General features: G+C 43.4%; 1 protein-coding gene across 2 annotated transcripts in view; it reads left to right on the forward strand.

The window, feature by feature from the left end:
- LOC132765924 (pre-B-cell leukemia transcription factor 2) overlaps positions 1–12,425 on the forward strand; it is a 69,225-nt gene extending 56,800 nt beyond the window's left edge. For both annotated transcript variants that reach the window (XM_060760226.2, XM_060760225.2), the window contains exons 8-9: positions 3,620–3,706; positions 6,025–12,425. In XM_060760226.2, coding sequence (XP_060616209.1) covers positions 3,620–3,706; positions 6,025–6,117 — 180 coding nt within the window. In that variant the 3' untranslated portion in view covers positions 6,118–12,425. The remainder of the gene's footprint in view (positions 1–3,619; positions 3,707–6,024) is intronic.
- Positions 12,426–15,068: the final 2,643 nt, after the last annotated feature.

The raw sequence follows: 15,068 nt of genomic DNA on the forward strand, positions 1-15,068 counted from the left end.
AGTTACTCATGCCATGGGAATCTCTATGTTCAGAGGAAGGTGCTGAGCTTTAGCACAGCTGGTTAATCACTAGCACCAGTAGATCTTTCCCAACCAAAAGGTTGGCAGTTCGAGCCCGGGTTGGGGTGAGCACCCAAACTTCAGTCTAGCTAATTGTCTAACTAAGCAGTTTGAAAACAAGCTGTGAGTTGTGAGTAGAGCTGTGGCTTCAAACTACAGGAAAGGAGATTCCACCTGAACATTAATTAGGAAGAACTTTCTGACTGTGAGAGCTGTTCAACAGTGGAACTCTCTGCCTCAGAGTGTGGTGGAGGCACCTTCTATGGAGGCTTTTAAACAGAGGCTGGATGTCTACCAGGGTGCTTTGATCGTGTTTCTCCTGCTCCTTGGCAGGGGGTTGGACTGGATGGCCCATGAGGTCTCTTCCAAATCTATGATTCTATGATTCCAGACAAATTAGACACCCCTTAAGCAGGTAGGTATTTTACGGCACCATAAGAAGCCGGTGATCAAAGAACAGGAGGAAAGTCTGTGATCATAAAAGGCTTGTTATTTATTTATTTACAATATTTATATTCCGCCCTTCTCACCCCGCAGGGGGCTCAGGGCGGATTACAATGTACATATACATGGCAAACATTCAATGCCATAGACACACAACATACATAGATAGACACACAAAGGCTATTTAGCATTCCAGCTTATTCATGAGGGTATTATGGCCAGCAGGGGAACTGTTGCTTCACCATCCATTTGTGTCACAGATTAAGTTTTTCCTCATTCTTTGCATGCTTGCTGGAGATTTTTATGGCATTGTAAATTAGCCTCCCTGCATAAGCGGTACCTACTTTTCATACTTGACAGATGCAACTGTCTTTCGGGCTGCAAAGGTCAACAGCAAGTTACACAAATTGGTCGGAAGATCACCCCGGGGCACAGGACCTCTTTGAAAGTGAAAAAAATCATATTTCGTTATGTGAGAGAACACTTTACTAAGAATTTCTTGGTTCTCTATCATGACTCTGGTTGGTTTCTGCTGGAAATTGGCTGTAGAATCACATCCGGGGACCTAGTGACTCCTAGAGAAGGGTTCCCTTAGGAATCTCTATGGCTTCCATTGGGACTCCATAGTCAACTTTCATTAGGAGGACTTAAAATTTATTTATTTATTTACTGTATTTGTATACCACCTTCGACTCAAGGCGGTTTACAGGCAGCAAGTCAATATACATAATATCAAAATGCAAATAAAAACATTAAATTACAATATAAAACCACAACAGAAACAATAAAAACCAACATCATTAGCGTCTCCTAGTTAAAATGTTGTCCAATTCCAAAGTCTAGCCATTTCTTTTCCTATGTTAGTTACTCCATATTTGTAAACGCTTGTCCAAACAATCAAGTCTTAATTTTCCTCCGAAATATCAAAAGGGAGGGGGCCGATCTGATATCCCTAGGAAGGGGTTCCATAGCTGAGGGGCCACCACTGAGAAGGCCCTGTCACTCGGACCCGTCAATTGTACTTGTGATGAAGGCAGGATCGAGAGCAGGGCCTCTCCAGACGATCTTAAGGTCCTAGATGGTTCATAAGGGGAGATGCGTTCGGACAGGTAAATTAGGTCAGAACCATTTAGGGCTCTAAAGTTTCCTCTGAACTCCTGCGGGGTCATGAGGGGGTGTCAGAGGATTTGCCAAAGACCATCAGAGAACACAGTATTTTCTGTTGGTCATGGGGGTTCTGGGTGGAAAGTTTGGCCCAATTCTATTGTTGGCGGAGTTCAGAATGCTCTTTGATTATAGGTGAACTATAAATCCCAGCAATTACAACTTCCAAATGTTAAGGTCCCCAAAATCCACCAGTGTTCACATTTGGGCATATTGAATATCCGTGCTAAGTTTGGTCGAGATCCATAATTGTTTGAGTCTACAGTGCTCTCCGGATGTAGGTGAACTAAAACTCCAAAACTCAAAATCAATGCCCACCAAACCCTTCCAGTATTTTCTGATGGTCCTGGGAGTTCTGTGTACCAAGTTTGGTTCAATTCCATTGTTGGTGGAGTTCAGAATGCTCTTTGATTGTAGGTGAACTATAAATCCCAGCAACTACAACTCCCAAATGACAAAATCAATCTCCTCCCCAACCCAACCAGTATTCAGATTTGGGCATATCGGGTATTTGTGCCAATTTGGTCCAGTGAATGAAAATACGTGCTTTTAAGGCATCCCAAGTCCCTCTTGGGAGATAGACAGTCCAGGGTGGAAGAAAATTTTTTTGTCTGTTTGAAGCAAGTCTGAATGTTGCAATTAGCAAGCTTGATTAACATTGAGTAGCCTTGCAGCTGCAAAGTCAGTTAGCCAGCTTGATGCAACATTCACATTTGCTTCAAACAGACACGAGTTCTTTCTCTCACCTTGGACATTGCACAGATATATATACACCCCACCTGCCTCATTTCCAACAGACCTCTGAACAAACCTCTGAGGATGCCTGTCGTAGATGCAGGCAAAACGTTAGGAGAGAATGCTACTGGAGCCTGAAAACCTCACTACAAACCTGTAATTCCAGCCATGAAAGCCTTAGACAACACTGCTCGTTGTTCCTAACAGATTAATGTAAATGTATGAAACAGCCACTGGGTGGCATTCAGAAACTTTTGTATTGTATTATGCCTTGTTTATTTAAGTTGCTTTTTATAATTTCTATTGAGCTTGATATGATTTGTTATATGTTATCCTCGGCATTGGATATTTGCCATTATGTTTTATTTTGTTGTAAGCCGCCCTGTGTCCCTTTGGGGAGATAGGGTGGGCTATAAATAAAGCATTTATTATTACTACTACTACTACTACTAGTACTACTACTTGGAACACAACAAGATTAGTACACAGCAAACAAGGTCACTCTTGTTTGCTGTATTGTTGGCTCACACGTCAGACACTTCCCAAGTGTCTAGGTTGTATTGGCTCGCACGTCGGACACTTCCCAAATGTCTAGGTTGTATTGGATCACACGTCGGACACTTCCCAAGTGTCTTGGTTGAATTGGCTCACACGTTGGACACTTCCCAAGTGTCTAGGACTGTGTGATGTATCAGCGAATAATGCGTGCAGATCCCAGTAGGGTGGCCTTTTGCAGCTGGCAGATTGTAATTTTGTCAGCGCCGATTGTGTTTAAGTGCAGACCAAGGTCTTTAGGCACTGCACCCAGTGTGCCAATCACCTCTGGGACCACCTTTACTGGTTTGTGCCAGAGTCTTTGCAGTTCGATCTTTAAATCCATCATCATCATCATCATCATCATCATCATCATCATCACAATATTGCCAATTTTTTGCAACCCCCTATTTCCAGTTGTAGCCACCTCATTTTGAGGTCAGGATCAACATTTCTCAAATCCATGAAATAATCAAATCTGCAGAAGTGAAACTCTGAAATCCGAAGGGCCAACGGTACATGACTGTGTGTGTCTGTCTGAGTTGCAATCTGAAGCAAAATGATATTTGGCCCTCCCTGCTTAGCCTTTGTGGAATCTGAAACTCAGCATAATGAAACCTCTTGGCTCATTCTGCCACTTGTTCATAACACTGTACTCTCTTTGTTTTTCTCATGCCTCCAGGTGGAATCAATGCGCCACTCCATGGGGCCCGGTGGCTATGGGGACAGTATGGCCGCAACCCAGATGTACAGCCCACGGGAAATGAGGGTGAGCTTGAGCAAGGAGACGGACATCCAGATGTCACCAAAATGGCCATAACGGACATCCAGATGTCACCAAAATGGCCACAATATTGCTAAACTCATCATGAGGCCTTAAACCTTTTCAGATATTTTCATTACTATTTTCGTATTGTCTGTCCTCCATAATCACATGTATTAGGGGCATAGCAAAAGTGAACCTCTGCAAAACTAAAAAACAGCAAGTCAAAAAAATCCTGCAATAGGAGATCCAGATGCTCCCTATAGCCAGCCCCAGTTAATGACCTGGCTGCCACTTTTTGGGCCAACTGAAGTTTCTGAGCTGGAGCTCTTTTGTTTTATGTTGGTTTTAGCTCCCGGTGGCGCAGTGGGTTAAACCGCTGAGCTGCTGAGCTTGTTGACAGAAAGATCACAGCTTCCACTGTCAGCCCCAGCGTTTGGCAACCTAGCAGTTCAAAAACATGCAAATGTGAGTAGATCAATAGGTACCGCTCCGGTGGGAAGGTAATGGTGCTCCGTGCAGTCATGTCGGCCACATGACATTGGAGGTGTCTACGGACAACACCGGCTCTTTGGCTTAGAAATGGAGATGAGCACCACACCCCAGAGTCAGACACGACTGGACTTAATGTCAGGGGAAAACCTTTACCTTTACCTATGTTTGTTTTATGTCTGATATAATAGTTTGTTCAAATTTTATTCTAATTTGCTAAGTTATACTTTGTTTTATATGCGGTGGTGTTTAATTTTTGTTATTATGTGTCTATTAGTTGTTATGTTCAAGCATTGAATGTTTGCCTTTTTTGTGATTGGTTTCCACCCCGACTCCCTTTGGGGGGATAGGGCAGAATATAAATGAATTATTATTATTATTACTACTACTATTATTATTTTACTGACACAAAAACACAGTATGTCACAGCAAACGAGATCTATATGCTGGATTTCGTATCACAAAATCACAAGTCAAACACTTCCCAAGCGTCTAGGACTGTGTGATGTATTTTCGAATGATGCGTGCAATCCAAGTAAGGTGGCCTTTTGCAGTTGACAGATCATGATTTTGTCAATATTTATTGTTTCCAAATGCCTACTGAGATCTTTTGGCATGGCACCCAGTGGGACCACCTGTACTGGTTTATGCCAGAGCCTTTGCGGTTTGATTTTGAGGTCCTGATAACGGCTGAGTTTTTCCTTTTGTTTTTCCTCAATGCGACAGCAATAATCCAGACTTTTTTTCTTTTCCACAATCATGATGCCTGGTGTATTGTGTTCCAAAACTTTGTCAGTCTGGATTCAAAAGTATTTTTGCATGTTCATTTTCCACTACCTTTGCAGGTTTATGATCCCACCAGTTCTTTGCTGCTGGCAGGTGGTACTTGTGACATAAGTTCAAATGCATCATTTGGGTCACAGAGTTCTGCCTTTGTTTGCAGTCCGTCTGTGCGATTTTCTTGTAGCAGCTGAGGAGATGAATCATGGTTTCCTCAGCTTCCTTGCATAGTCTGCATTTTGGGTCATCAGCTGATTTTTCAATCCTGGCCTTAATTGCATTGGTTTTGATGACTTGTTCTGGCCTTCTGTCTCCTTCTTCGGGGTTCCATTTGTGAGCCACAACCAGGTCTTCTCCTTATCAACTTTCCCTTCAATTTTGTCAAGGAACTGCCCATGCAATGCTTTGTTGTGCCAGCTGTCAGCTCTAGTTTGTAGTGCAGTTTTCTTGTACTGGTTCTTTGTCTGTTGTGCTTTGAGAAGTTTCCAATTATTGAAAGCAGGTTCTCGGCTTTCCTTGACATATTCTGCCAAGGTGTGTTTTTCTTCATCAGCAGCTTGTTTTACTTGTAAGAGTCCTCTGCCCCCAAACTTTTTGGGCAGATAGAGCTGGTCAACATCACTACAAGGATGTAGTGAATTATGAATGGTCATGAGTTTTCTTGTTTTTCTGTCCAAATTGTCCAGTTCTCTCTGCATCCAGTTTATGGTGCCAGCATATGACAGGTATGGCCCAGGTGTTTATGGCCTTGATGTTATTGCCTCCATTGAGCTTGGTTTTGAGAATTTTTCTGACCCTTTGAATGTATTCTTTGCTGACCACAGTTTTCACATGTTCATGTTTGTTGTTGTCCAGCTGTATTATTATTATTATTATTATTATTATTATTATTATTATTATTATTACTATTACTATTATTATTATTATTATTATTATTATATTAAGAAGGAAAAAGGTTCAGTAGCTTAAACCTTACAAGAATATGCAGTCCCAACATAATATCTTCCAGGAAAATAAATTCTCAATGGTTTTTCTTTTTCTCCCCACATTAGGCTAATGGTGGTTGGCAAGAAGCGGCCACTCCGTCCTCCGTGACTTCTCCAACAGAAGGTCCTGGCAGCGTCCACTCCGACACCTCCAACTGATTCTGTTGTGCCATGCCTCTATCTAAACCCTCTCCCAAGCCCTCTCTTTCATGCTCCTCCTGGCTCCAGGGAAGGAAAACATGCCTGAACTCAGCCGGGCAGGGAAAGGACTCTTTTCACTGCCAAGGAATCACCATGTTGGGGTGGGGATGGGGAGGGAATCCAGTACCGCACTCCTCAAGATTCAAGGTGGCCGTGCTCCCTGGGGAAATAAGTTGGAAGCTGCCCGGTGTGATCTAAAAGGATGGTCTATCCCAAGATCCCGAGGGGCACTTCTTAGTAAACAAGACGCAAGCCTGGAAACGGTGAAGGGGACCCAATATGAAGACACGGGGGCGGTGGGGTGGGGATGGGCAAAAGTGGGGCGGTTTATCTCCTTGGAGGGACTGGGGAAATAATCGTGCGTGGTACCTGCGATCAGTATCGCAACCTGCTGGATTGATCTCGTAGGTAACATCTGCCTAAGAGGGACCTATAAATGGCATCTCCTGTAAGATGCGATTCAAGATGGCAGCAGCGCTGATAGGTCTCTTGGGACGAGACAGGATGTTTGCCAAACAGGGCTTCGAAGTTGGCATCTCTCCATGACGGGATGATTCCAAGATGGCAAACCGGTGTCTTCCTGTCACGATCGACTTGCAGTGTTTTTGTTTTGTTTTGTTTTTTTTTAAAAGAAGAAACAATCAAAGATTTGGATGCTGTATCGACCCTACACCACTGGCTGTGGTAATCCAGGACAGTATCATCCTAGACAGAATCCATTAAAAAAAAGAAAAGAGGGAAAAAAAGAATGAAAATGAACACAGAAAGTGCTGCTTTGCTCCAGTCTGGACACAAGATTGTGCAAGATCACAGCGATAAATCCCTGCGTGGGATAAATAACCCAACATACCTTTGCCTGATGAAGAGTTTCCTTGTATACAAAGATGTAAGACAGCTATCATCTGAATGAGGAAATAGGTGTTCCTCTGAAGTGTCATCTAGAAAGGAATTTGGGAGCCAACACATGGGTGACAGGTGTCCCTCCTTTCACTTAGAGATGTAGCCGACCGTCATCTCTGCGTGAAGCTGAGCTATCAGACACAATATGGTACCTTTACCTAACAGACTGGTGGTTGGTGGGGGTTTGCCTAGATTACAGTTCAGAGCACTAAAGGAGGAGAAGAAGTAGCAAGCACAGACTTCTGAGCTCCTTTTGTGCACAGCTGGATGCTTGAAATAGATTAGGGGTGGAGGGAGCCATTGGGATAAGGGAGCCCAGCTCACCCAAAGCATACCTGTTACATTAGCTGCATTGCGAACAGTGAGGATCCATTTTTTTTCCTATCAGAGTGCATCTACTCTATAGAATGAATGCAGTTTGACACCACTTGAGTTGTCATGGCTCACTCCTGTAGAATTGTGGGAGTTGTGATTTGGAGAGACCCAGAACTGTGTTGTCGAAGGCTTTCGTGGCTGGAATCACTGAGTTGCTGTAAGTTTTTTGGGCTGTATGGCCATGTTCCAGAAGCATTCTATGGCAGGCATCCTCAGAGGTTGTGAGGTCTGTTGGAAACTTGGAAAAATGGGTTTATATATCTGTGAAATGTCCAAGGTGGGAGAAAGAACTCTTGTCTGTTGGAGGTAGGTGTGAATGTTTATTTATTTCGGACATTTATATCCCGTCCTATCCAGACCTCCACAGAGGGACTTAAGGTGGCTAACAAACTGGCACCCCATGGTGCCCACAACCAAAAACATAAATATACCATTTAAATAACAATATAGCAATAAAACAGTATAAAAACAATCAAACAGTCAACAGTCGCCGGTTTAAGTCATCGTCCAAGGAGAATGTTTCAATTGGCCACCTTGATTAGCTTACAAAATAGGATTGCCTTCCAATATCGGTGTCCTGGCGGTGGGTTCTGTAGGTGACTCTGGAGCCCTAATCATGATCTGCATGTTCTCACACAGTGAAGGCATTGGTTTCCAGATGGAAGGCAGTCCTGGTTGGGGCTGGCTTGATACATCTTTCTTCTCTTTCGCCCTCCATTCGTGCATCTTCATATAATACAGCACTGCTGGTCACAGCTGACCTCCAGCTGGAGCGCTCAAGGTCCAGGGCTCCCCAGTTCTCGGTGTCTTTGCCACAGCTTTTAAGATTGGCTTTAAGCCCATCTTTAAATCTCTTTCCCTGCCTGCCAACATTCTGTTTTCCGTTCTTGAGTTCAGAGTAGAGCAACTGCTTTGGGAGACAGTGGTCAGGCATCTGGACAACGTGGTTGGTCCAGCGGAGTTGATGGCAGAGGACCATTGCTTCAATGCTGGTGCTCTTTGCTTCTTTCAGCACGCTGACATTTGTCCTCTTGTCTTCCCAAGAGATTTGCAGGATTTTCCGGAGGCAACGCTGATGGAATCATTCTAGGAGTTGCATGTGGGGCCTGTAGACAGTCCATGTCTCGCAGGCATATAGCAGGGTTGGGAGGACCATAGCTTTATAAACAAGGACCTTGGTATCCCTACAGATGTCCTGGTCCTCAAACACTCTCTGCTTCATTCGGAAAAATGCTGCACTCGCAGATTAGTATTTGTTGGACCAGTCTAACAACTACCATGTCAGACTACACAGAGAAGCCATTGAATCCACAAGTATGTGGACAATTTCAACAGAAAGTAAGAAACCATGAAAATGAACAAAATTGCTACCAGTATTAAAAAAAACTCTTAAAATCACAATAGTAAATAGAGACAGGGGAGCTCCAGACAAAAAATAATCAGGGACAGCTAATCACCTCTCAACAAAGGATTCCCCCAGGCAGTAAGAAGCCACACCTAAAAACTATCAGGCCATCAAATGCTAATCAAGGTGGCCAATTGAAACATTCACAGCTACCTCCAACAGACAAGAGTTCTTTCTCCCACCCTGGACATTATTTCACAGATGGATAAACCTAATTTTCCTAGTTTCCAACAGACCTCACAACCTCTGATGATGGTGCCATAAATGCTTGTGAAGTGTCAGGAGAGAATGCATCTGGAACATGGCCATAAAGCCCTGAAAAACTTACAGCAACCCAGAAACAGCACTCTTTGGCAGGGAGTACTGAAGACCTTGTAAAACTAGAATCCCAAGTTTCTCTTAGCATTGAACCATGCTAGCTAAACTGGTGTCAAACTGCCTTTGGTTTTGATTTCCATTCTTTTCAACTCCCCTCCCTGCATAACCATTTATTTTAAACTGATCACTTTCTATTATCTGTCATTTTTTTCCTTGCTATTTCACGGTCTTGCTGGTTTTCTGTCTCTTCAATTCTTATCCCTTCCTTGACCTCTAGCACTGGGCCAGGGCTTCTTATTGCGAGTCAGACATGATAACCAACAGGTTTTCCCTTCTCCAAGACACTTTTGCCAGCTGGTCCTCTTGGGCAGAGCAGAAGAAAAATGCACTGTCCAGAAGCATACAGATCAAGGATGTCCACAAAATGGTACAGATTTGGGTGTGAGTGCTGGTCTAGTGACAATAGTGATGGCTGTGTGGTGGCTCAGGGTCAAGTTACATGTTACTGAGTTCATAATATACTCAAAATTGTGTGTGGCACAGTGGGTTAAGCCGCTGAGCTGCTGAACTTGCTGACCAAAAGGTTGGCAGTTTGAATCCGGGGAGCGGGGTGAGCTCCTGGTGTTAACCCCTAGTTTCCGTCAACCTAGCCATTCGAAAAAATGCAGATTTGAGTAGAGCAATAGGTGCCGCTCTGGCAGGAAGGTAACGGTGCTCCATGCAATTATGCTGGCCACATGACCCTGGAGTCGTCCATGGACAACGCCGACTCTTTGGCTTAAAAATGGAGATGAGCATCAGCCCCCATAGTCGGACATGATTAGATTTAATGTCAAAGGGAAACTTCGTTTTACTGGCTTGTAGGTTGTTTCAGGCTATACGGCCATGTTCTAGAGGCATTCACTCCTGACATTTTGCCTGCATCTATGAGGCAGTGAGGTAGTGAGGATGCTTGGCATAGATACAGGCGAAACATCAGGCGAGAATACCTCTAGAACATGTCCCTTTTGGCCATTATCACAGTTCCCTGAAAAATGCCAACCATGATTGTGTGAAGATAGTGGAAGTGGTTTAGTGCACACACCCATAGGGAGATGTGAAAGTTGGTGAAGCCTCACCAGTTCCCCATGTAAACAGTATAGATGTCATAGGATAGTGTTCCCTGAGCCACTGGCTGCCAGTCCCTACATACAGTATTTGCAGGGCGAGGACCAGTTGTTGCCAATGAACACAAACAGGATTCAAGTCCCTGGCTCAGCAAAATAATAATAATTTCTGGTTCCACCATAGGATGTCTTTTGCAGTATCTAGGAGTTGTGCCATAGATGTGTGCCCGAAGATTTCCTTCCAGAGGAAATCTAAAGCATGGAAACAGCTATGTCTAGTAAAGTAGTGTTTTGCCATGAACAGTGTAATGGCTTTAAATATTCTGGCAGTGTAGTGCTTTGTGGTCAAAGTGTATGCTGTTTAGACTAAAGCACAATATTAGTAGCATATGCCTTTGGTTGTGCAAAATATGCCAACCTCCAGTTGTTCAGAAAAAGCTCTGGATACAGTCGGCCTTTTGCATTCACTGTTTTTTGTTTTTTTTGTTTTGGTCGTGTCAGGAGTGACTTGAGAAACTGCAAGTTGCTTCTGGTGTGAGAGAATTGGCCTTCTGCAATGATGTTGCCCAGGGGATTCCCAGATGTTTTGATGTTTTATCATCCTTGGGGGAGGCTTCTCTCATGTCCCCACATGAGCTGGAGCTGTTAGAGGAGACTCATCCGCGCTCTCCTCGGATTCAAACCTGCAACTTGTCAGTCTTTAGTCCTGCCGGCACAGGAGTTTAACCCACTGCATCACAATTTTTATGTGTGGGGAAATCCTTTCTAGGAATTTCTAGGTCTTCCAGCATGACTGTTTCATTGACTTTTACAGACTATAAAATTGCATTGCATTGGAAAATTGTATTGGATGACCTAGACATTCCTAACGAGAACATCTTAAAGCAAATCTCTGAATAATCACATCTGCAAAAATCAAAACCACAAATGTGGGAGGACACCTGAACACATGGCTGCCTGTGCTTCTATTTTTCCTTTGTCCCGATAGCAGCTTGGGAAAATAATCAGGACACAAGATATTTATGATTGTCCAATTTCTTTCCTCCCTCCTTTCTTCCTTCTTTTTCTTTCTTTCCCCTTTCTCTTCTGTCGCAATGCAAGGCGATGTAACCGTCTGGGTCTATGAGGTTAAATTTGGCTTAATCCCAATAGAGGGTTTAGTTCAGAGGTATATTTTCACTATTAGGATGGGGAGGGGGGAATAGTATGAATGTGTAAATAGTACAATATGGAGTGTGAATGATCTGAGCGAGGAAGACGGAGCTGAGGAGGGAGATGAAGACTAGTCTAAAATAAAAAAACAAAAACATTGGATCCAAGAACAGATGGTGAGAGATAAACTGGATGGTATGCATAGCTCTTGGAACCGGTGAGAAAGGATGAATAAAAACTTGCTGGAATGGAGATGGGATGGGATGCTGAACTGTTTAAAATTTCATAAAAGAGAAATGCTAACAAAAAGCAAATATGGAGGCAGGAATATTAAACTAGAAGAGTTAAAAAATGGTTGAGATAATGGGCTGGAAAAGGAGAAGTTAGAACAGTAGCAGAAAGGAATCTATAGAGTGTGTAAAAAGTTATTCATTGGTGGGAAAATCAGTGGCACCTCTTCAAAACAGAATGGATATTTCGGGGGAAACGGAATTGTGTATGAGAAGATGCCAGAATAAGACTCAAAAGAAGGAACGTGAATAAAGTCAGTTGAAAAGAATAGATGGAGAAGGAAGCTGATCCTGGAAGGCATCGGACGCCAACGTGATTTGAACCAAGAATGAATGTGATGTGTAAGATTTTCCAGTGACGGAAGAGGCAAGAGTGATGCCGACGACCAGACCCACCAGGCTCTCCCCTCCGTGCTCACAGGAGAGCTCCACGCTAGTCAGTCCAATCGCTTTATTACCTCATGGCGCAAGAAACCAATAGAGACTCTGAACAGAGACCTTTTGAACCTGCTACCTCTGTGTGCCCTGGGCCAGGGGAGGAGGCCAGGCTGGGAGGAAATCCCCCCCAAAAAGACATTGCCCCATTCCCCTTGATGGAGGGTGCTGGGGCCCACTGCCTGACTGGCCATTGGACTTCTTCTGTTTTTGGCTCTAGGTTTCCTTTGCTTTTATTATTATTCTCATCATTATTTTTCTTCTATAAAATTGATGACAAGTTTTGCCGTGCGAGTCATTTGTGGTGGTGGTGAAAAGTTTGCTCGTTTCCCTTTCACCGGGCAGTTAACGCAGAACATGATCACACAAATACCATTCTGGGACATAAAAGATCTTAGGCTGGATCCACACAGCAGAAGTATAGCGGTTTGGCATCATTTATTTACTATAAATCTATATAAATAAAATGTAATGTTTGTTTGTGGGATTAACATAACTCAAAAACCACTGGGTGAATTGACACCAAATTTGGACACAAGACACCTCTTAGTCCAACGAGTGACTATCACTCATAAAAACACTGAAAAACACAGCAGAGGAGACTTAAAAAGCAAAAAACCCCAAAAATTACAACGCTGGCGCAAAACTACATATATATACACAAACACACATATATACCCACATATGCATATACATACACAGAAAGGGAGAAGGAAGGAAGGAAAGAAGGGTAGAGAAGGAAGAGAGAAAGTGGAAAAGGAAAGAAATGGAGAGAAGGAAATAAAAAAGTGAAAGAGGGAAGGAAGGAGAGAAGGAACGAAAGAGAAAGAGGGAGAGAAGAAAGGAAGGAAAGAGGGAAGGAAGGATGGAACCAAAGAGCAAAGGAAGCGAGAAAAGAAACAAGAGGGAAAGAAAAAGAGGGAGGGAAGGTTGGCCACAGCAATGCATGGCAGGTACAGCTAGCATCTATATAGATAAAAATGTAAGGTTCGTTTGTGGGATTAACATAACTCAAAAACCACTGGACAAATTGACACCAAATTCTGAGACAATACATGTATCAGGCCAACGAGTGACCATCATTCATAAAAACAGCAGAGGAGATTTAAAACGCCAAGAAATACAAATTGCATTACAACGCATGAGCAAAACCACATATATATACACAAACACACTTATATACACATATACACAAATATACACAGACTGGGCCACAACGGCAAGTGGCAGGGGATGGCTAGTAGTAAATAAGTATTGTCAAAGTGCTATACAAAAACATTACTTCAACTTCCGTGGCTCAAGACTGTGGAATTCTATGGTTTGTAGTTTTGTGAAGCATTTACCTTCCTCTTGGTGCATTTGCATTGTAGAATTAATGCTGTTTCATACCACTTTTATTGACATGGCTCAATGCTATAGAATCCTAGGAGAAGGTCTTTATCTTCTGCCAAAGAGTGCTGGTGCCTCACCAAAGTACAACTCGCAGGAATCTATTGCATTAAATCATGGCACTTCCAAGTGGTGTCAAATTGCATTAATTCTACATTAAAGATTGATCCAAAGTTTCCTCTGTATAGTTGTTTCTTCTTCATGGTCTCTGTGAAATCTCACATATGGGCAGGTGTAAAACAGGTCAGAATTCTCTAGAGCAGAGGTCTCCAAACTAAGGCCTGGGGCCAGATACGGCCCGCCAAGGTCATTTACCCAGCCCTCAGTCAGGGTCAACCTAAGTCTGAATTGACTTGAAAGCACACAACAACAATTCTATCTCATCAGCCAAAAGCAGGTCCACACTTCCCATTGAAGTACTAATAGGTTTATATTTGTTAAAATTGTTCATTTTAATTATTGTATTGTTTTAAAGTGTGTTTTGCACTACAAATAAGATATGTGCAGTGCGCATAGAAATTCATTTGTGTTTTTCCCCCCCAATTATAATCCGGCCCTCCAACAGTTTGAGGGACTGTGACCTGGCCCTCTGTTTAAAAAGTTCGAGGACCCCTGCTTTAGAGCTCTTAAAAACCTTTTTGTATGCCCCGCCCATTCCCCTTGAGTATAAAGCCAGCTGTAGGGACTAACACCTCAGTTCCTTTTTGTCCGCAGCAGTAGCAGCAGTAAAGGAATTACTCTTAGCTCTGATTCTAAAGCAGGTATTTGACCTGGGGTAGAGTTGACAATTCTTGTGAATATCTCTTGAACAAACTTACCTCCTGGTGTTGACCTCACACTGTTTAACGACTCTTCTTAATCCCTTGGACTCTTGACTTCTGGTTCAATCCAAACTGTTTGACAAGGCTTTTGCCTTATTCCTGCACTATATTTCAGCCTTCCTGCCATGAGTGTCCTCAAGAGATTGTTATTGCCATCAGTTGCTCCTGGCCTTTAGGGTTTAATTTACCTTACTTTCCCATCGCTATGGCAGCCACATTTCTGAAGAAATGCCAGGTATGCGCGCATGTGTGTGTGTGTGGGGGGGGGGGAATCCTTGAGACAGACACTTATACCCTCTGTTTCTTGTGTCTTAACCTCACCCCCCCCCCCCACAGGAAGTATTTGGCAGATTTCACAAGCCCCTACCACATGATTTGGGAGGCGTGGCTAAAAACAGCTTTACGAACATATCTTGTGACCCTCTCCTAACCAGTTGAGGAAAAACCATCAGAACCACCCACCACCCCTCCTCAGCAGTTGCCAACTGATGTAGCTTTGGTGACAGCGTCCACCAACATGTCAGACAGCGGCCTCTAAAGCAAAGAGGGCAAGGACTGCCCATGCCGCCCCCTCTGCACCCATAGCTCTTCCACCCATGCAAAAAGCTCAAAGGGGAAGAAGCTGATGAAGGGGGAGAGCGATATTGCTTCTGAGCAGAGTGTGAGCACTTTACCCCAGCTGCTGAGTGGGTGAGTACACACCACCCCACTAATTTCC

Source organism: Anolis sagrei, chromosome 2 (assembly GCF_037176765.1).
Source record: "Anolis sagrei isolate rAnoSag1 chromosome 2, rAnoSag1.mat, whole genome shotgun sequence".
In the NCBI taxonomy this organism is placed as follows: Eukaryota; Metazoa; Chordata; class Lepidosauria; order Squamata; family Dactyloidae; genus Anolis; species Anolis sagrei.